Source organism: Schistocerca nitens, chromosome 6, assembly GCF_023898315.1.
Source record: "Schistocerca nitens isolate TAMUIC-IGC-003100 chromosome 6, iqSchNite1.1, whole genome shotgun sequence".
Classification (NCBI taxonomy): domain Eukaryota; kingdom Metazoa; phylum Arthropoda; class Insecta; order Orthoptera; family Acrididae; genus Schistocerca; species Schistocerca nitens.
The window spans coordinates 4,472,704-4,494,246 of record NC_064619.1 but is presented as its reverse complement, the minus strand read 5'-3'; the positions used below and the strand labels follow the sequence as shown (position 1 = coordinate 4,494,246).

At 45.0% G+C, this 21,543-nt stretch overlaps 1 protein-coding gene across 1 annotated transcript in view; it reads right to left on the bottom strand.

The window, feature by feature from the left end:
- Nucleotides 1-21,543, bottom strand: part of LOC126262654 (laminin subunit alpha-1) — a 429,094-nt gene that overhangs the window by 24,256 nt on the left and 383,295 nt on the right. The window contains exons 31-32 of the mRNA XM_049959424.1: nt 18,407-18,569; nt 1,083-1,216 (exon numbers count right to left, since the gene is read on the bottom strand). Of these exons, the coding sequence (XP_049815381.1) occupies nt 1,083-1,216; nt 18,407-18,569 (297 nt within the window). The remainder of the gene's footprint in view (nt 1-1,082; nt 1,217-18,406; nt 18,570-21,543) is intronic.

Below are 21,543 nucleotides of genomic sequence, written 5' to 3'. Positions count from 1 at the left end.
ACTCGAGCAAGGAGAAAAATTATGTTGGAACTGCCACCTCCTTGGAAATGGTGCTCAACACTGCACCAAATGCACACTGTGGTCTTCTACAACTCCCTCTGGGATGTTTTGCATTCACCATTGCCACTAGTAATTGATGATGTTTTTTTCCAGGTAGGCACTTCGACACGGGACCAGGAGCTCGAATGTCACCCAGTCTGCATGCCCAGGATGATCTCTACATGCCACAGGTCAGTGATGTATACTGGGGCCTCTGCCCACGGACTTATTTGGTGGTCCCACCAGAACCAACTTTCCCTCCACAATTCTGGTAAGCAGCTGTCAGTTTCTCTGGTTTTGGGGCAAATCGTGCAACACCCATCAAGTATTGTCCTGCATTGGGCATCTCTTATGGACAATGTGCTGCCTACAAGCTCCCCCTCCCAGCAAATGCTGCTAGGGAGAAGAGGGCATAGCGACGCCACCCAAAGTTGCTGTGGAAACTGAGTAGCTGGCACAACACTAGTGTTGATCACTGTGTTGCCACCGCTTAGTTGGCACTGGTCAACAGGGGCCTCCTCTGATGGAACTGCACCAGGCTCTAGCACATAAGCCAGCACTGGGCCGGTTCCTCTCTGTGAGGTGGTGATGTGAGCGGTGGAGTGCATGCCATGAGCGTTATCATACTGGCTATGGCATTATTCTGGTGGACTCTATTTGTAATTATAGAACTCTGATAGAGCTCCAGTTGCAGCTTGCTTGGGAATACAGACTTACTTACTGTTCCTAGTAGCATCTTGTACATATAGCTCTTGTGAATAAACTTTGTTGTTTGTATAAGTTGACTGCCTTTTACAAAAACATAATTTTTAAATTTGGTTGTAATAAAGGAATGAATGAGAAAAAGTGATGGAAGACAAACATTTAGGGTTTACATCTGTGATATTTTTTTACTATGATGGGATGGCTGTATTGTACAAATTAACAGATCTGAGTGGGGGGGATAATGCATTGTTTTTTCTCTGTCAAGAAAAAACTTGTAAATAATTTTGCCAAAATTTTATATCAGTTTGAGACAGTAAAAGAAAACAATAACTGATTACCTTCCCACTATTTAGCTCCAGGGAGAATGCTGGTGAGTTGTTTGGTGTAGCAGCACTGAGGAGGACTCCAGTAATTTCTGATGTTCGGAATTCCAGCTCCAGCTCCAGTGGATCCACAATCTCAAAATTCTCTTCTACAAGAAAAAAAAATACAATTATCACCATTTATTTTCACAGATTATGCACTAAAAGTTTATAGCAAAGAGATTGTTACAGTGTCTACTGCTGTTATAATCTCTGAGCTGTAATGGAAGCTGCAGCATTAATATTTCTCAACACACTTTTTCATCAGTCTTTTCTGTGTCAATGTTTCAAACACTTATAGCCAATTTACAGCAATGTTAACAAAATTTCATTTTCTTAATTACAAAGTAATCACAAATTATGTGGTAGGAAAGAAAATAAGCAACTTATTGACTAAAGTATAGGTTGCCACATGTACAATAAAAATCAATTATGCTGACTGCAGCCAAATTTTTACTTGCAGAAATTGGTGAGCTTCTGGCTTATGTGATGAAAATTGCACTACAACAGTGCACATATGACCTCTATAAAAAAAATCATACAAATTCTTGGAAGATTAAAACTGTGTGTCGAATTAGGACTTGGAACCTGAGACCTTTGCCTCTTGTGGGCAAGGTAATTACCTTAGCCAGCTTCATCCTGACTCGCAACTTCTTCACTTTTGAAGGCCACACATACCAACAATTAAAGGGAACAGCCATGGGTACCAGGATGGCCCCCTCGTACGCCAACCTATTTATGGGTCACTTAGAGGAAGCCTTCTTGGTTACACAGGCCTGCCAACCCAAAGTTTGGTACAGATTTATTGATGATGTCTTCATGATCTGGACTCACAGTGAAGAATAACTCCAGAATTTCCTCTCCAACCTCAACTCCCATACCACTTTCCTTGACGTTGACCTCCATCTGCCCAATGGCCAGCTTCACACATCCGTCCACATCAAACCCACCAACAAGCAACAGTACCTCCATTATGACAGCTGCCACCCATTCCACATCAAACGGTCCCTTCCCTACAGCCTAGGACTTCGTGGCAAATGAATCTGCTCCAGTCCGGTATCCCTGAACCATTACACCAACAACCTGAAGACAGCTCTCGCATCCCGCAACTACCCTCCCGACCTCGTACAGAAGCAAATTACCAGAGCCACTTCCTCATCCCCTCAAACCCAGAACCTCTCACAGAAGAACCCCAGAAGTGCCCCACTTGTGACAAGATACTTTCCGGGACTGGACCAGACTCTGAATGTGGCTCTCCAGCAGGGATACGATTTCCTCAAATCCTGCCCTGAAATGAGATCCATCCTTCATGAAATCCTCCCCACTCCACCAAGAGTGTCTTTCCGCCGTCCACCTAACCTTCGTAACCTCTTGGTTCATCGCTATGAAATCCCCAAACCACCTTCCCTACCCTCTGGCTCCTACTCTTCTAACCGCCCCCGGTGTAAAACCTGTCCCATGCACCCTCCCACCACCACCTACTCCAGTCCTGTAACCCGGAAGGTGTACACGATCAAAGGCAGAGCCACGTGTGAAAGCACCCACGTGATTTACCAACTGACCTGCCTACACTGTGAAGCTTTCTATGTGGGAATGACCAGCAACAAACTGTCCATTCGCATGAACGGACACAGGCAGACAGTGTTTGTTGGCAATAAGGATCACCCTGTGGCTAAACATGCCTTGGCGCACGGCCAGCACATCTTGGCACAGTGTTACACCGTCCGGGTTATCTGGATACTTCCCACTAACACCAACCTGTCAGAACTCCGAGGATGGGAACTTGCCCTTCAGTATATCCTCTCTTCCCGTTATCCACCAGGCCTCAATCTCCGCTAATTTCAAGTTGCCGCCGCTCATACCTCACCTGTCATTCAACAACATCTTTGCCTCTGTTCTTCCGACTCGACTGACATCTCTGCCCAAACTCTTTGCCTTTAGAAATGTCTGCTTGTGTGTGTGTATGTGCGGATGGAAATGTGTGTGTGTGCGGGTGTATACCTGTCCTTTTTTCCCCCTAAGGTAAGTCTTTCTGCTCCCGGGATTGGAATGACTCCTTACCCTCTCCCTTAAAACGCACATCCTTTCGTCTTTCCCTCTCCTTCCCTCTTTCCTGATGAAGCAACTGTTGGTTGCGAAAGCTTGAATTTTGTGTGTGTGTTTGTTTGTGTGCCTATCAACATGCCAGCGCTTTCGTTTGGTAAGTTACATCATCTTTGTTTTTAGATATATTTTTCCCACGTGGAATGTTTCCCTCTATTATATATATATACACTCTGTTTTGCGCTCACATTATAGTGTAATTTGCTGTTAGTCTTGTCCTCCTGTATCTCTCTGAATTCAATGGTGCTGATTGATTCTAATGTAATCCCATCCGCTCTGAATGAAATATATACCGTGGTACTTTTCATTTGTATTTGTATCTTGTCACCTGGTAATTAGAGGCTTTTTATGTACACTCCTGGAAATTGAAATAAGAACACCGTGAATTCATTGTCCCAGGAAGGGGAAACTTTATTGACACATTCCTGGGGTCAGATACATCACATGATCACACTGACAGAACCACAGGCACATAGACACAGGCAACAGAGCATGCACAATGTCGGCACTAGTACAGTGTATATCCACCTTTCGCAGCAATGCAGGCTGCTATTCTCCCATGGAGACGATCGTAGAGATGCTGGATGTAGTCCTGTGGAACGGCTTGCCATGCCATTTCCACCTGGCGCCTCAGTTGGACCAGCGTTCGTGCCGGACGTGCAGACCACGTGAGACGACGCTTCATCCAGTCCCAAACATGCTCAATGGGGGACAGATCCGGAGATCTTGCTGGCCAGGGTAGTTGACTTACACCTTCTAGAGCACGTTGGGTGGCACGGGATACATGCGGACGTGCATTGTCCTGTTGGAACAGCAAGTTCCCTTGCCGGTCTAGGAATGGTAGAACGATGGGTTCGATGACGGTTTGGATGTACCGTGCACTATTCAGTGTACCCTCGACGATCACCAGTGGTGTACGGCCAGTGTAGGAGATCGCTCCCCACACCATGATGCCGGGTGTTGGCCCTGTGTGCCTCGGTCGTATGCAGTCCTGATTGTGGCGCTCACCTGCACGGCGCCAAACACGCATACGACCATCATTGGCACCAAGGCAGAAGCGACTCTCATCGCTGAAGACGACATGTCTCCATTCGTCCCTCCATTCACGCCTGTCGCGACACCACTGGAGGCGGGCTGCACGATGTTGGGGCGTGAGCGGAAGACAGCCTAACGGTGTGCGGGACCGTAGCCCAGCTTCATGGAGACGGTTGCGAATGGTCCTCGCCGATACCCCAGGAGCAACAGTGTCCCTAATTTGCTGGGAAGTGGCGGTGCGGTCCCCTACGGCACTGCGTAGGATCCTACGGTCTTGGCGTGCATCCGTGCGTCGCTGTGGTCCGGTCCCAGGTCGACGGGCACGTGCACCTTCCGCCGACCACTGGCGACAACATTGATGTACTGTGGAGACCTCACGCCCCACGTGTTGAGCAATTCGGCGGTACGTCCACCCGGCCTCCCGCATGCCCACTATACGCCCTCGCTCAAAGTCCGTCAACTGCACATACGGTTCACGTCCACGCTGTCGCGGCATGCTACCAGTGTTAAAGACTGCGATGGAGCTCCGTATGCCACAGCAAACTGGCTGACACTGACGGCGGCGGTGCACAAATGCTGCACAGCTAGCGCCATTCGACGGCCAACACCGCGGTTCCTGGTGTGTCCGCTGTGCCGTGCGTGTGATCATTGCTTGTACAGCCCTCTCGCAGTGTCCGGAGCAAGTATGGTGGGTCTGACACACCGGTGTCAATGTGTTCTTTTTTCCATTTCCAGGAGTGTATTTTGTTGGTTGTAGTTAATTTGGACATCATTTCTCTTGTAAATATTCTAGCAGTTTTAAGCACAAACACACATCTGTGTGCTTTGGTGGTTTAGTTTTCGAATCTCTGTGTGTTAATCTAATTTACTAGACACAGTTCTTGCGTTTTTGTCAGTGTCTACAGTAGAATTTCACAGCATGTGTCGACAGTCATTTGTTTGTCTGTGTACTATAGTTTTCCACTGTCTGCAATAAGGATAGTGACTATGACTGCAGCATGCAGATGCAAGCTGAGTGTGAGACACTTTGCTCTCAGCTCCAGGATGTGTTGACTTCAGTTACACAGATTGAGGCTGCAATCGATGGGCATCACTGTTTTGGACCGGCTGTGGGGATGCAATCGACGTTCAGCACAATCCACAAGTCCGCCTATCAGTCCGTATGGGTGGCCAGCCCAGTTACTGCTCGCACTGAGGTTGACCCCTAACCTATGTTCAAGTGGGGGGGGGGGGGGGTCACCTTGCGGTGTGGCAGGCTGTGAAGGACTTCCCAGGGGCTAAATGTGAAACATCCGTGGTTAGTCTGAAAAACAGGTTCCAGGTACTACTTGTGGCTGACAAATGTCTCTCAGCCACGTGCTACCTGTGGCTGATAATGTCACTCAGTGAGATACAGTTGCTTGTCCCATTTCAGAATAAACCTCTCAGCCTGCGAGATCCTGGCACTCACAAACGGTGGGATATTGATAGCTGGGAGTTCCAATGTTAGGAACATTATGGGATTCCTTAGGGACATGGCTGCCATGGAGGGGAAGAAAGCCAATGTGCACTCCATGTGCATAGTGGGTGGATGCCGTGAAGAGCACAGGGGCAGCCAATTGCAGGTGGTGGCTCATGTCAGTACCAATGATATGCGTCATTTTGGATTGGAAGAGATTCTCTCTGGCTTCAAGTGGCTATCAGAAATGCTAAAGGCTTCCAGTCTTACTTGTGAGATGATACCAGGGCTCACCATTTGTAACATAGTCGAAAGGACCAGTTGTGGAACTCTGGTATGGAGCTGACTGGAGAGTCTGAATCAGAGGATCAGACAGTTCTGCAACCATGTAGACTGCAGACTCGTCAACTTGTACCACAGGATGGTGGGGTTTTGGTTTCCACTAAATAGGTCAAGAATCCATTATGCACAGGAAGTGGCCACACAGGTAATGGGGGCATGTAGTGTGGACTGGGCTGTTTTTTAGGTTAGAAAGCCTTGAGGAAGCACAGAAAGAGCTTCAGTCTCAAAGGGTGTAAGACAAACACAGAAAAAACATAGATCATAGGTATAACAGTTGTGAATTGTCATTATTGTGTTGGGGAAGTACCAGAGCTCCAAGCACTAATAGAAAGCATGATGCTCAAATCATTACAGGTGATGGAAGCTGGCTAAAGCCAGAAATAGGTTCAGCTGACATTTTTTGAAGGACTTCACGGTGTTCAGAAAGAGTAGGGCTAAATACAGTTGGTGGTGGTGTGCTTGTTGCAGTCAGAAATAGTTTATCTTGTAGTGAAGATGGGCAGAGATCATTCTTTGCAACAACAATAAAATAATGATTGGATCCTCTCACTGACCTCCCAACTCAGATGATAAAATTGCTAATAGGTTCAAACAAAACTTTTGTCTAATTTGAAAAATGCACCTGTCTCATACAATTACAGTTAGTGGTAACTTCAATTTATCCAGGATATGTTGGCAAAAACACATGTTTAAATCTGGAGGTATGCATAAAAAATCATCAAAAATTGTGATAAACACATTCTCTGAAAATTATTTTGAGCAATTAGTTAATGAGCCCCTTGAACAGTAACTGTTGTGAAAACACACTTGACCTCTTAGCAACAAATATCTCTGAGCTAATAACGAGCATCAAAACAGATACAGAGATTAGTGAACACAGGGTTGTCATAGTGAGACTGAATACCACAACTCCAAAATACACCAAAAATAAACAAAACATACATCTATTCAGAAAACCAGATAATAATTTGCTTGACACCTTCCTGAGAGACAATCTCCACTGCTTCCAAATTAACAATGTAAGTGTAGACCAGATATGGCTTGAATTCAAAGAAATAATATCAACAGCAATTGAGAGACTTATACCAAATAAATTAACAAACAACAATGCTGATCTCCCATGATATGCAAAACACGTCAAAACACTGCTGCAGAAACAATGAAAAAAGCATTCTAAATTTAAATGATTGTAAACCTGCGAAGGTTGGCAGTCTTTTACAGAGGCTCGAAATTTAGCACGGACTCAATGAGAGATGCTTATAAAAGTTTTCAATATAAAACTTTGTCTCAAAGACAACAGAGTAAGGGTGGAAGGTGCTACACCTGGCATTAAAACAAATATAAAACCATAGAAGAGCTAAAAGAGAAAATATATATATATATATATATATATATATATATATATATATATATATATATATAAAAACAAAGATATATCCATCCACACATATACAGACACAAGCAGACATATTTTAAGACAAAGAGTTTGGGCAGAGATGTCGGTCGAGGCGGAAGTGCAGAGGCAAAGATGTTGTTGAATGACAGGTGAGGTATGAGTGGCGGCAACTTGAAATTAGCGGAGATTGAGGCCTGGTGGATAACGGGAAGAGAGGATATATTGAAGAGCAAGTTCCCATCTCTGGAGTTCGGATAGGTTGGTGTGGATGGGAAGTATCCAGATAACCCGGGCGGTGTAACACTGTGCCAAGATGTGCTGGCCGTGCACCAAGGCATGTTTAGCCACAGGGTGATCCTCATTACCAACAAACACTGTCTGCCTGTGTCCATTCATGCGAATGGACAGTTTGTTGCTGGTCATTCCCACATAGAATGCATCACAGTGTAGGCAGGTCAGTTGGTAAATCACGTGGTTGCTTTCACACGTGGCTCTGCCTTTGATCGTGTACACCTTCCGGGTTACAGGACTGGAGTAGGTGGTGGTGGGAGGGTGCATGGGACAGGTTTCACCCCGGGGGCGGTTACAAGGATAGGAGCCAGAGGGTAGGGAATGTGGTTTGGGGATTTCATAGGGATGAACTAACAGGTCACGAAGGTTAGGTGGATGGTGGAAAGACACTCTTGGTGGAGTGGGGAGGATTTCATGAAGGATGGATCTCATTTCAGGGCAGGATTTGAGGAAGTCATATCCCTGCTGGAGAGCCACATTCAGAGTCTGGTCCAGTCGCGGAAAGTATCCTGCCACAAGTGGGGCACTTTTGTGGTTCTTCTGTGGAAGGTTCTGGGTTTGAGGGGATGAGGAAGTGGCTCTGGTTATTTGCTTCTGTACCCGGCCAGGAGGGTAGTTACGGGATGCGAAAGCTGTTGTCAGGTTGTTGGTGTAATGGTTCAGGTATTCTGGACTGGAGCAGATTCGTTTGCCACGAAGACCTAGGCTGTAGGGAAGGGACCGTTTGATGTGGAATGGGTGGCAGCTGTCATAATGCAGGTACTTTTGCTTGTTGGTGGGTTTGATGTGGACGGACGTGTGAAGCTGGCCATTGGACAGATGGAGGTCAACGTCAAGGAAAGTGGCGTGGGATTTGGAGTAGGCCCAGGTGAATCTGATGGAACCAAAGGAGTTGAGGTTGGAGAGGAAATTCTGGAGTTCTTCTTCACTGTGAGTCCAGATCATGAAGATGTCATCAATAAATCTGTACCAAACTTTGGATTGGCAGGCCTGGGTAACCAAGAAGGCTTCCTCTAGGCGACCCACGAATAGGTTGGCGTACGAGGGGGCCATCCTGGTACCCATGGCTGTTCCCTTTAATTGTTGGTATGTCTGGCCTTCAAAAGTGAAGAAGTTGTGGGTCAGGATGAAGTTGGCTAAGGTAATGAGGAAAGAGGTTTTAGGTAGGGTGGCAGGTGATCGGCGTGAAAGGAAGTGATCCATCGCAGAGAGGCCCTGGACGTGCGGAATATTTGTGTATAAGGAAGTGGCATCAATGGTTACAAGGATGGTTTCCGGGGGTAACAGATTGGGTAAGGATTCCAGGCGTTCGAGAAAGTGGTTGGTGTCTTTGATGAAGGATGGGAGACTGCATGTAATGGGTTGAAGGTGTTGATCTACGTAGGCAGAGATACGCTCTGTGGGGGCTTGGTAACCAGCTACAATGGGGCGGCCGGGATGATTGGGTTTATGAATTTTGGGAAGAAGGTAGAAGGTAGGGGTGCGAAGTGTCGGTGGGGTCAGGAGGTTGATGGAGTTAGGTGAAAGGTTTTGTAGGGGGCCTAAGGTTCTGAGAATTCCTTGAAGCTCCGCCTGGACATCAGGAATGGGATTACCATGATAAAACTTATGTGGTGTTGTCTGAAAGCTGACGCAGTCCCTCAGCCACACACTCCCGATGATCAAGTACCACGGTCGTGGAACCCTTGTCCGCCGGAAGAATGACGATGGATCGGTCAGTCTTCAGATCACGGATAGCTTGGGCTTCAGCAGTGGTGATGTTGGGAGTAGGATTAAGGTTTTTTAAGAAGGATTGAGAGGCAAGGCTGGAAGTCAGAAATTCCTGGAAGGTTTGGAGAGGGTGATTTTGAGGAAGAGGAGGTGGGTCCCGCTGTGAAGGAGGACGGAACTGTTCCAGGCAGGGTTCAATTTGGATAGTGTCTTGGGGAGTTGGGTCATTAGGAGTAGGATTAGGATTATTATTCTTCGTGGCAAAGTGATACTTCCAGCAGAGAGTACGAGTGTAGGACAGTAAATCTTTGACGAGGGCTGTTTGGTTGAATCTGGGAGTGGGGCTGAAGGTGAGGCCTTTGGATAGGACAGAGATTTCGGATTGGGAGAGAGGTTTGGAGGAAAGGTTAACTACTGAATTAGGGTGTTGTGGTTCCAGATTGCGTTGATCTTCATGATCTGGACTCACAGTGAAGAAGAACTCCAGAATTTCCTCTCCAACCTCAACTCCTTTGGTTCCATCAGATTCACCTGGGCCTACTCCAAATCCCACGCCACTTTCCTTGACGTTGACCTCCATCTGTCCAATGGCCAGCTTCACACGTCCATCCACATCAAACCCACCAACAAGCAACAGTACCTCCATTATGACAGCTGCCACCCATTCCACATCAAACGGTCCCTTCCCTAAAGCCTAGGTCTTCGTGGCAAACGAATCTGCTCCAGTCCGGAATCCCTGAACCATTACACCAACAACCTGACAACAGCTTTCGCATCCCATGACTACCCTCCCGACCTGGTACAGAAGCAAATAACCAGAGCCACTTCCTCATCCCCTCAAACCCAGAACCTCCCACAGAAGAACCACAAAAGTGCCCCACTTGTGGCAGGATACTTTCCGGGACTGGACCAGACTCTGAATGTGGCTCTCCAGCAGGGATATGACTTCCTCAAATCCTGCCCTGAAATGAGATCCACCCTTCATGAAATCCTCCCCACTCCACCAAGAGTGTCTTTCCACCATCCACCTAACCTTCGTGACCTGTTAGTTCATCCCTATGAAATCCCCAAACCACATTCCCTACCCTCTGGCTCCTATCCTTGTAACCGCCCCCGGTGTAAAACCTGTCCCATGCACCCTCCCACCACCACCTACTCCAGTCCTGTAACCCGGAAGGTGTACACGATCAAAGGCAGAGCCACGTGTGAAAGCAACCACGTGATCTACCAACTGACCTGCCTACACTGTGATGCATTCTATGTGGGAATGACCAGCAACAAACTGTCCATTCGCATGAATGGACACAGGCAGACAGTGTTTGTTGGTAATGAGGATCACCCTGTGGCTAAACATGCCTTGGTGCACGGCCAGCACATCTTGGCACAGTGTTACACCGTCCGGGTTATCTGGATACTTCCCACTAACACCAACCTATCCGAACTCCGGAGATGGGAACTTGCTCTTCAATATATCCTCTCTTCCCGTTACCCACCAGGCCTCAATCTCTGCTAATTTCAAGTTGCCGCCACTCACACCACCTGTCATTCAACAACATCTTTGCCTCTGCACTTCTGCCTCGACTGACATCTCTGCCCAAACTCTTTGTCTTTAAACATGTCTGCTTGTGTCTGTATATGTGTGGATGCATATGTGTGTGTGTGTGAGTGTATACCTGTCCTTTTTTCCCCCTAAGGTAAGTCTTTCCGCTCCCGGGTTTGGAATGACTCCTTACCCTCTCCCTTAAAACCCACATCCTTTCGTCTTTCCCTCTCCTTCCCCTCTTTCCTGATGAGGCAACAGTTTGTTGCAAAAGCTTGTGTTTGTTTGTGTTAGTTTGTGTGTCTATCGACCTGCCAGCGCTTCGTTTGGTAAGTCACATCATCCTTGATGATGTGACTTACCAAATGAAAGTGCTGGCAGGTCGACAGACACACAAACGAACACAAACATACACACAAAATTCAGGCTTTCGCAACAAACTGTTGCCTCATCAGGAAAGAGGGAAGGAGAGGGAAAGACGAAAGGATGTGGGTTTTAAGGGAGAGGGTAAGGAGTCATTCCAATCCCGGGAGCGGAAGGACTTACCTTAGGGGGAAAAAAGGATGGGTATACACTTGCACACACACACATATCCATGTTTCCCTCTATATATATATAGAGAGAGAGAGAGAGAGAGAGAGAGAGAGGCCAGTCACCCTGTTAACACATTAAAAACATTTCCCTAAAATTTTTGGAATCAAGTTGGACACAACACAAAACCCTAAAAGCTGCCCCACACTCATCTGAACATCAGTTAAAACAGAGGTCAGATCTGCTGGCAAATCTGCCGCTGTCCTCTTGTCCGAAAATAAAACACAGTCTAGTAGAATATGGGGCTCAGTGATCTGAAGCCACAAGCACCACACATTGAACAGCTGTTGTGACAGAGCAAGAAGCTGTGCATCAGAGGACTCTAGACTATCCGAAGACGTTTTCGTGGCTGGAAGGAGGTATGCCGTGGCCGCGTAGTGGGCTTTACTAGATGCAGCTTATTATTAATCACTTCCAGCCCTTGGCTTCCCCTTGACACATAACTCTGTACTGCAACAGCGAGGTGATAGCATGCAGTGGAATAGCACACTGAAATAACTGAGGATCACTACACACCTCCTCGGCTGCCCTATCTGCCCTTTTGTTCCCTGCAACATCCATGTGTTCTGGTACCCAGCAGGAAGACAACTCCTTCCCCACCCACTGTAGTTGAAGGAGGGCATCCTGGATATTCTAAGACTACTTTACCTGCTGGGTAAAAGCATTGCAGAAAGGGAAGGGTACTCAAAGAATTGGAACAAACAAGGAATTTACCATTTGAAGTACACCTCATCTGTTCCAGTGCCTGCAGTAAAGTCTTGATGCAGTGGGACCTTGAGGACATGATCAAGGAAGATAACAGAGCAACCACAAGGTCCCCCTGTTTCAGCCCACCCGTAGAGACAGCTATAGAGCTTTGATGATCAGATATAATGGCAGAAAAGAAAGTATTAAAAACATATGCAGGAGTGTGATATCTCCTGTAATGCACCAAATCTAAAATTACTCTGGCCCTCTGCAGTAACCAGGGCAGCAGATGGTTTAAACCTTGAATTTGGAGTTTTACATGCTCCACACCAAGTGACTCCAGCACAAGCTGCACATGGATCCCAAATGGCATTGTTGTTCATGGACAACTGAAGAAAAGGTGTCCCAGAGGTGGACGAGAAACAGTAAGCACTTGTGGCCAGCCTAATCCCCTCATGATGGACAGCATCAATGATCTTCAAATAGGAAGGCCTCACCGATCCATACACAGTACATCCATAGTCTAGCCCCAAATGCATGAAAACCCTATAAACCTGGAGCAGATGTGTTCTGTCTGTTTCCCAATACCTGTGGCTAAGGGACTTTATGATATTCAATGCCTTCAAGGTCCTGGCTTTCAGGCAACCATGAAAATTGGGAGTAAATAGTGAGGCCCAGACCTTCACTGGGTCTTTGAAATATAGAATGGTGTACTTTGCATACATGTCAGGTAAATTAAAAATATGATGAGAATGAGTTACACAAGTATATTGTCTCTCCAGTAGTGTTGTAAGCCTTATGGATATCAAAGAATGTACCAAGAGAGTGACATTTACATACAGAAGCTTGCTGAACGGCTGCCTCTAATAGGGTCATGTTGTCAACAGTGGACGGAAATTTCCGAGAGAGCAGCTAAGGAGTTGCCTGGTCTCTAACAAGCAGACTAGGCGACTACTAACAATGTGCTCCAGGGTCTTTCCCACATAGTTGTTAAGGTGACACGCCGGTAACTATTGGGACATGTGCGGCCCTTTCCTGGTCTGAGCAGAGGTATCAGAATTGCTTCTCCATGAGTTGCCTGTCTACGATGTAAGATTGAAACCTTCAAGGAGGATTTCATTTGATGCTGCTGGTAAATGTTGAAGCATACAGTACCAGATTTGATCGTGACCTGGAGCAGTATCACAAGTCTCAGACAGTGCCAACTGTGGCTGCCATATGGAGAGAGGTTAGTTGTAAGACTCGGAATTGTGGGATCTGAAGTCCAACTTGTAGTCGCACGGTAGCAGCAAAATGCTGGATGGTTAGTTGTAAGACTCGGAATTGTGGGATCTGAAGTCCAACTTGTAGTCGCACGGTAGCAGCAAAATGCTGGATCTTGGCTGATATTGGCTGTACTTGCTGCAAAATGCTCTTCCGTCACCTTAGCGATGTCTATGGGCATTGTTTGGAGACACACCTCTTTCAGGCACTGCTGCTATTGGTAAACGACTGCGTTTACTGTAAATCCTCCGGAAGGCTTCCAATACTGTTGTAGAACAAGTGGAACGGTGGATAGAATCCAGGAACGCTTGGCACGATCTTTTCTTGTTCTCGTTAATTATGCATCAAGCTTTTGCTCTCGCAACTCGAAAGGTGGTGAGGTTGTCTGCTGTCGGGTGGCATTTAAAGCGTTGAAGAGCCTCATGTCTGTCCCGATTGCTGAATGGAACTCATCGGTCCATCAAGGTACAAGTCGCCTCCTAAGATGTCCTGAAGACTTTGGGATCAGTAGGTCAGTGGTGTAAAGGATCACTTGGGTGATGTGGTCCACTCTTTACTGTACACTGTCATAGTGTTCAAATATAGCCACCTGACTGAACAGCGTCCAGTAAGCCCTGCTGACCATCCATTTTGGTAGCTTCTTTTCAGGGAATGCTCCATCCAAATGGTGAATGCCGAGTGGGAAGTGGTCACTAGAATGAAGATCATCAATGACCTCACATTGAATGGGGTCTGCAAGGGCTGGAGACCAGAAAGAGAAGTTGATGGCTGAGAATGACCCAGCAGCAGTACAGAAATGAGTGTGAATATTTATGATGAGGATGCACAGCTCGTGAGACATCATGACATTCTCCAAAACCCGACCCAGAGGGCCAGTAGAGGTCAAGCCCAACAAGAAACGATGAGCATTGAAGTCTCCCAGCAGGAGAAATGGCTGCAGGAATTGTTCCATAATATCTATGAAAGCCTCAGAGTCTATTGCATCTTGTGGAAGTAACAAACAATGATCTTCCAACACACATGAGTATCAACAGCAACTGCTTGCAGATCAGCAGCCAGAGGGAGAGCAGAGGAGTGATGCACACTATTGACAAACACAGCGTTTCAGTTCCTCCACATGTGTCTTGAACTCATAGATGTTCCACTGTAATATAGGAGCCATCTATCATGGGAGTTGCACATTCATCCTGTCTTTCTGCTGGGGAGGGGAGCCCTAATGGGTGGGGGCTCAGTCTCGGTGAGAGATGATTGCCCCAGTCTGACATCAAGGTCCATCAGCTGCACCAAAGGGTCACGAGAGACATCAGCAGGTAAAACAGTGCATTGGGTTAGGAAAATATGGTCACCTACTGAGGTGAAGGAAACCAGCCTTAACGTGCTCTGGAAGTTTCGTGCTACTGAAACTCAGTATAAATGAGTCTTATTTCATGAGATCACCATCCACCCATCTCATTGTGTTCTGTACATCAATGATGCCTTCCTGGGATCACTCAGCTTTCAGTTCTTCTCGGGGAATGTCCACCAGATCCCTGCCGTCACAACACTTTTTATGTAGTTCGAGGTGTTGTGCATACTCCCTGTGACATTGAGCTTTCTAGATGTTCTTCACATGCTAGGAATTAGATGTTTCTAGCAACAGGGTCCTGTTTCAGAAGCACTTGACAGATTTTAAACTTCCAGTGATTCCCTCTAAATCTTTTTGTATGTACAAAGATGAAACTGTCTCGAAGCTCCCCACTTTTGATTTAATTATAAAAAACACGTTCTGGCCACCTGCACGTGTTCTGTTATTCGATACTGAAAGAGTCTGTGTGATCCCCAAGAGTGGAGAACTGGCTACACGAGCTCTCTTGTTTCATTGGGTGTTAGTAGCTACCACTGGCCCACCCTTTCCACTAGGAGGAGGCAAATAAATTTTCGAAGGACCCATCCCAGTCCTACAAACAGTTAGGGAAATAGAAGTCCACCTAGACAGGGCCCCGCATACCTAGGTAAGCCTTGTACAACAGAGGTGTGACAGATTCGCTAGAGGTTGTCCACTAATGACTGTTCCAAACCAACAGCCACGCATCGCATCAGTACGCAGCACATCAGTGCAGCAGTATGAGGGGTTTTTCATAGAGTTTTTTTACCACCCTGGAGACCTGGGCAGTCAAGCCAAGATCCCCATTCCGCGTGACACACAATGTTCCACTGCCATGCTGCACAGTGGCCACTGAAGCATGCCCAGAGCTCACAGTGACAGAGGCCTCGCGACAACTACCGGGCCCCAGCTCAGGAATGCTGAACCCTTGTGGGCATATGCGATTGGATTCGTGTTTTCCTGTCATAGAGGTCACAGTCCACAGTAACTGATGGAAACTCATTGAGTAAAACAGAAGCAATTTCTGCTGTTCTCCAAGATAACGTTATAGGTGCTCTGTTGTTCTTTATGTATATCAATCATTTGGAGACAATATGAGCAGCCATCTTAGATCGTTTGCCGATGATCTAGTAAAGTGATCAAAAGATCAAAATCAATTGCAAAACGATTTATGTAAGATATGTGTATGGTGAGAAAATTGTCAATCAACACTAATTAATAAAAAGTTTGAGATCATCCATATGACTGCTAAGAGTAATACCTAGGAATTAGAACCAACTTAAATTGGAAAGAATACATAGAAAATGTTGTGGAGAAGGTGAACGCTTAGAAGATGCAACAGAGCTACTAAAGATACAGCCTCCCCTATGTTTGTTCATCCTCTTTTGGAGTACTGCTGCACAGTACGGGATCCCTACCAGATAGGATTAACATTAAGAAAGTTCAAAGGGCAGCACATTTTATTTTATTGAGAAATAGGGGAGAGAGTGTCTTGGATATGATGCAGGATCTGAGGTGCACATAATTTTAAAAAAAAAAAAAAAAAACGGGGGGGGGGGGGGTTGCTCATTGTGGCGAGATCTTCTCATGAATTTTCTATCACCATCATTCTCTTCTGAATGTGAAAGTACTTTGTTGACGGTGACCTACAAAGGGTGAAATGATCATCATAATAAAGATTAGATTAGATTAGTACTTGTTCCATAGATCATGAATATGACACTTTGTAATGATGTGGGACGTGTCAGGTTAATTAAAGGTGTCTATACAAGATATTACTTTACACAAAATAGTACATGACACAGAATTAGGGAAATCGGAGCTCACACAGAAAGATATAGGTGTTCGTTTTTTTCCATGTGCTGTTCGAGAGTGGAATAACAGAGAACTATTGGGAAGGTCATTTGATGAACTCTCTGTCAAGCACCTGAGTGTGATTTGCAGAATAGCCATGTAGGTGTAGATTTAATATTATCTTTTGCTTATACATCATATTTCATCATTTCTTATTTACTATTTTTGTAATGTCTCACTGATTTATCACACTGCATAGAAACACTGATTATGAAGGAGAGACTTAACAGGTGTGGACTGAGACTCACTCTTCATGCAATCTGTGATTGTTTTCACTCAGTTTTTCTTTGATCATGATTAGTTTTCAATCTCTTATTGCATAATTTTGATGCTTTCTGAGTTACTATTTTCAACTTGTTTCAGTTTTCTTGCTTTTACCTACACTGTCTCAGTTTTTGTCATGATATGATCTCTCTCAATTTCTCACATGACCCTTCTGTCTTTTATTATGCTGTTTCAAAACCCCACTTCAGAGCATTTGTAACTGTAATTTAACTCTCCCACTTAACTACTGCATGAACATTTTTGCCCTTGTTCTCACTTTGAACCACAGTCATTTATTAAAAACTTTAAACTACAGTATAGAACTATATCTTTTTTCCCCTGTGTGATAATATTTATGTTAGCAAAATAAGTCTGAGAAAACTAAGATTTGCTTGAGTTGCCCACTCAAGGTCTTGATCTGAACACCATGGAACATTTTTGAAATGAGCTAGAATGTTAGATGAATGCCATATCAATTCATGCTAAATTCCAGAAATAATAATTTGGCATCATTATGAAGAATGGAAATAAACTTCGCCTTCACTGTATCATAACTTAACATAAAAATCTCATTAAAATTAAACACTGCATTAGCACAGAAAAAGTTGTCCCACATGCTGCACACGATAGGCAAAATAAAATTAGTTGCAAAAATATGTACAATATGACTAACTGAGAACTGACCCTGGTGAATGAACATGTCATTTTGTGTCATTTTGCCAGTAAGTTTTGCACTGCAGACTTTGCTGGAGGTTTTACCAAACCAGTCTTAAACTCTCATGCAAACAGTTCTGCATAAGCTTTCCATGAGTGTAACATTTGCCAAAGAACACAAGCTGTTTTATCTTGAGCACTTTTCTGTGGTTCATTCAGATGGTCATTAGACATGTCTACTTCCCTCACTTATTCAAATGTAATGACAAAGTAAAAGGACAAAAAAATATTGGAGATGCAAATGTGTAAACATGTGATAGCAACCGATTCACATGTCGAAACTGAGGTTTCAAGCAATTTATATAATGGACAGCTCTCTTCATTAAAAAGCATCAATTCCATATTAGTCTTATAAACTGTTGAATTGTTGATAAATTTTGTATTCCTTAATAAATATATAAAATGCAACATAATTTGTTTTTACGATTGTATGGTCGGTTTTACATTAGTTGCTTTTTGGAGAGAGTTCAGTACACATTACCTGTGAATGCTTTTAAACCTTTTATGAACTGCAATAAGCATGTTTATAAACAAGCTCAGAAAACTTTTGAAAGCAGTGTAACAAAATCTATGGTCATACCAAAACATGTTTTGTCTCTCTCCATTTTTTAAGGAAGAAACTATGCCACAGTTAATTATCACCCGCAAAATGATAAAATATTATAAGCTGGTAACAACTTTTCATCTACTCTACAAATACTGCACATACTGTAAATAGCATAGGCATCTCCAGAAAAATAAGACCCGGCTTCCACACGAGGAAAGCACTGTCCAACTTTGTGATGGGTTGCTTTAGGTCCAACAAGATCTTCTGTTTGCCCATTAATTGTCAGATGGCGTATACACCCTTTGAATGTCTCATACCTCTTAACCTGGAATAAGAAAATGAAATGGAATATTTCTAGTATTTGTTGGCAAAGAAAGAACTGTTACTCACTAAAAGTAAAATAAGATTAAAGAAATTAACTCAAGGACAGCTAACAACATTATGTAAAGGATAGTTGCAGCTCACGATACAGTGGAGTTGCCGGTCACAGATAGGCACAAAAAAGACTGTCAGATAGTGAGCTTTAGGTCAACTAGGCCTTCATCGGAACTAGACATCATACACATACACACACACATGCAAAAGCAGCTCAATGCATATGACCACAGTCTCTGGCTTCTGAAGCCAGACTGTTAGCAGCAGCACATGATGGGGGAAGCAGTCAGGTGGGGGGCTAAGGAGGAGGTTGGGGCAGGGAAGAGGAGGGATAGCAGGGTAGGGATGGGTGACAGTCAAGTGCTGCTTATGGGAGCATACAGGGACGAGGTGGAGGGGGATAGGGCAGCTAGGTGCATTTGGGAGGGGAAGGGAGGTAGGGAGTAGTGGAAAAGGAGAGAAGTAAAATGCTGTGGGCGCATTGGTGGGATAGAGGGCCAGGGAGTGCTGGAATGGGAAAAGGGATGGGGCTAGATGGGTAAAGACAATGACTAACGAAGATTGAGGCCAGGAACATACGATAAATAGCAGGAAGAGTTTTCACCGGTGCAATTCAGAAAAGCTGGTGTTGGTGGGGAGGATTCAGATGGCACAGGCTGTTAAGCAGTCACTGAAATGAAGAACATAGTGTCGGGTGGCATGCTCCGCAATGGGGTGGTCAAGTTGTTTTTTGGCCACAGTTTGACGCTGGCCATTCATAAGGACAGACAGCTTGTTGGTTGTCATACAGATGTAAAATGAAGCACAGTAGTTGCAGCTTAGCTCATAGATCGTGTGACTCGTTTCACAGGTAGCCCTGCCTTTGATGGAATGGGTGACACTTGCGACTGGACTGGAGTAGGTGGTGGTGGGAGGATGTATGGGACTGGTCTTGCATGTAGGTCAATTACAGGGATATGAACCATAAAACAAGGGGCTGGGAGCAGGGGTTTTGTAGGGATGAACGAGGAAATTGTGTAGGTTTGGTGGGCAGTGGAATACCACAGTGGTAGGGGGGGATAAAGGGAAGGACATTCCTCATTTTATGGTGTGACAAGCGGTAGTTACAAAACCATGCAGAGAATGTGATTCATATGCTCCATTTCTGGATGGTACTGAGTCATGAGGGGAATGCACCTCTGTGGCTGGACAGTGGGACTTTGGAGGGGGGGGGGGATATGGGGGACTGGAGAGTTATGGCACAGGAGATCTATTTTTGTACAAGGTTGGGAGGGTAATTATTGTCTGTGAAGGCCTCAGTGAGGCCCTTGGTATATTGTGAGAATGAGCACTCATCACTACAGATGCAACGGCCATGGGTGGCTAGGAAAGGTACTTCTTACCACAGAATGGGTGCAGCTGTCTAAGTGGAGGTACTGCTGGTGGTTGGTAGGTTTTATATGGTTGGAATTACTGATGTAGCCATCTTTCAGATGGAGGTCAACATTGAGGAAGGTGGCTTGATGGGTTGAGTAGGACCAGGTGGAGCAAATTGGGGGGGGGATTGGGGTTCTGGAAGAATATGGAAAGCGTCTCCTCACAATCCAAATCATGAGGATGTCATCAGTGAATCAGAACCAAGTGATGGGTTTGGGAGTCTGGGTGTTTAGGAAGAATTCCTCTAGTTGTTGTTGTTGTTGTTGTTGTGGTCTTCAGTCCTGAGACTGGTTTGATGCAGCTCTCCATGCTACTCTATCCTGTGCAGGCTTCTTCATCTCCCAGTACCTACTGCAACCTACATCCTTCTGAATCTGCTTAGTGTATTCATCTCTTGGTCTCCCTCTACGATTTTTACCCTCCACGCTGCCCTCCAATACTAAATTGGTGATCCCTTGATGCCTCAGAACATGTCCTACCAACCGATCCCTTCTTCTGGTCAAGCTGTGCCACAAAATTCTCTTCTCCCCAATCCTATTCAATTATACTTCCTCATTAGTTATGTGATCTACCCATCTAATCTTCAGCATTCTTCTGTAGCACCACATTTCAAAAGCTTCGATTCTCTTCTTGTCCAAACTATTTATTGTCCATGTTTCACTTCCATACATGGCTACACTCCATACAAATACTTTCAGAAATGACTTCCTGACACTTAAATCTATACTCGATGTTAAATTTCTCTTCTTCAGAAATGCTTTCCTTGCCATTGCCAGTCTACATTTTATATCCTCTCTACTTTGACCATCATCAGTTCTTTTGCTCCCCAAATAGCAAAACTCCTGTACTACTTTAAGTGTCTCATTTCCTAATCTAATTCCCTCGGCATCACCCGACTTAATTCGACTACATTCCATTATCCTCGTTTTGCTTTTGTTGATGTTCATCTTATATCCTCCTTTCAAGACGCTATCCATTCCGTTCAATTGCTCTTCCAAGTCCTTTGCTGTCTCTGACAGAATTACAATGTCATCGGCGAACCTCAAAGTTTTTACTTCTTCTCCATGAATTTTAATACCTAATCCGAATTTTTCTTTTGTTTCCTTTACTGCTTGCTCAATATACAGATTGAATAACATCGGGGAGAGGCTACAACCCTGTCTCACTCCTTTCCCAACCACTGCTTCCCTTTCATGCCCCTCGACTCTTATAACTGCCATCTGGTTTCTGTACAAATTGTAAATAGCCTTTCGCTCCCTGTATTTTACCCCTGCCACCTTCATAATTTGAAAGAGAGTATTCCAGTCAACATTGTCAAAAGCTTTCTCTAAGTCTACAAATGCTAGAAACGTAGGTTTGTCTTTCCTTAATCTTTCTTCTAAGATAAGTCGTAAGGTCAGTATTGCCTCATGTGTTCCAGTATTTCTACAGAATCCAAACTGATCTTCCCCGTGGTCAGCTTCTACCAGTTTTTCCATTCGTCTGTAAAGAATTCGTGTTAGTATTTT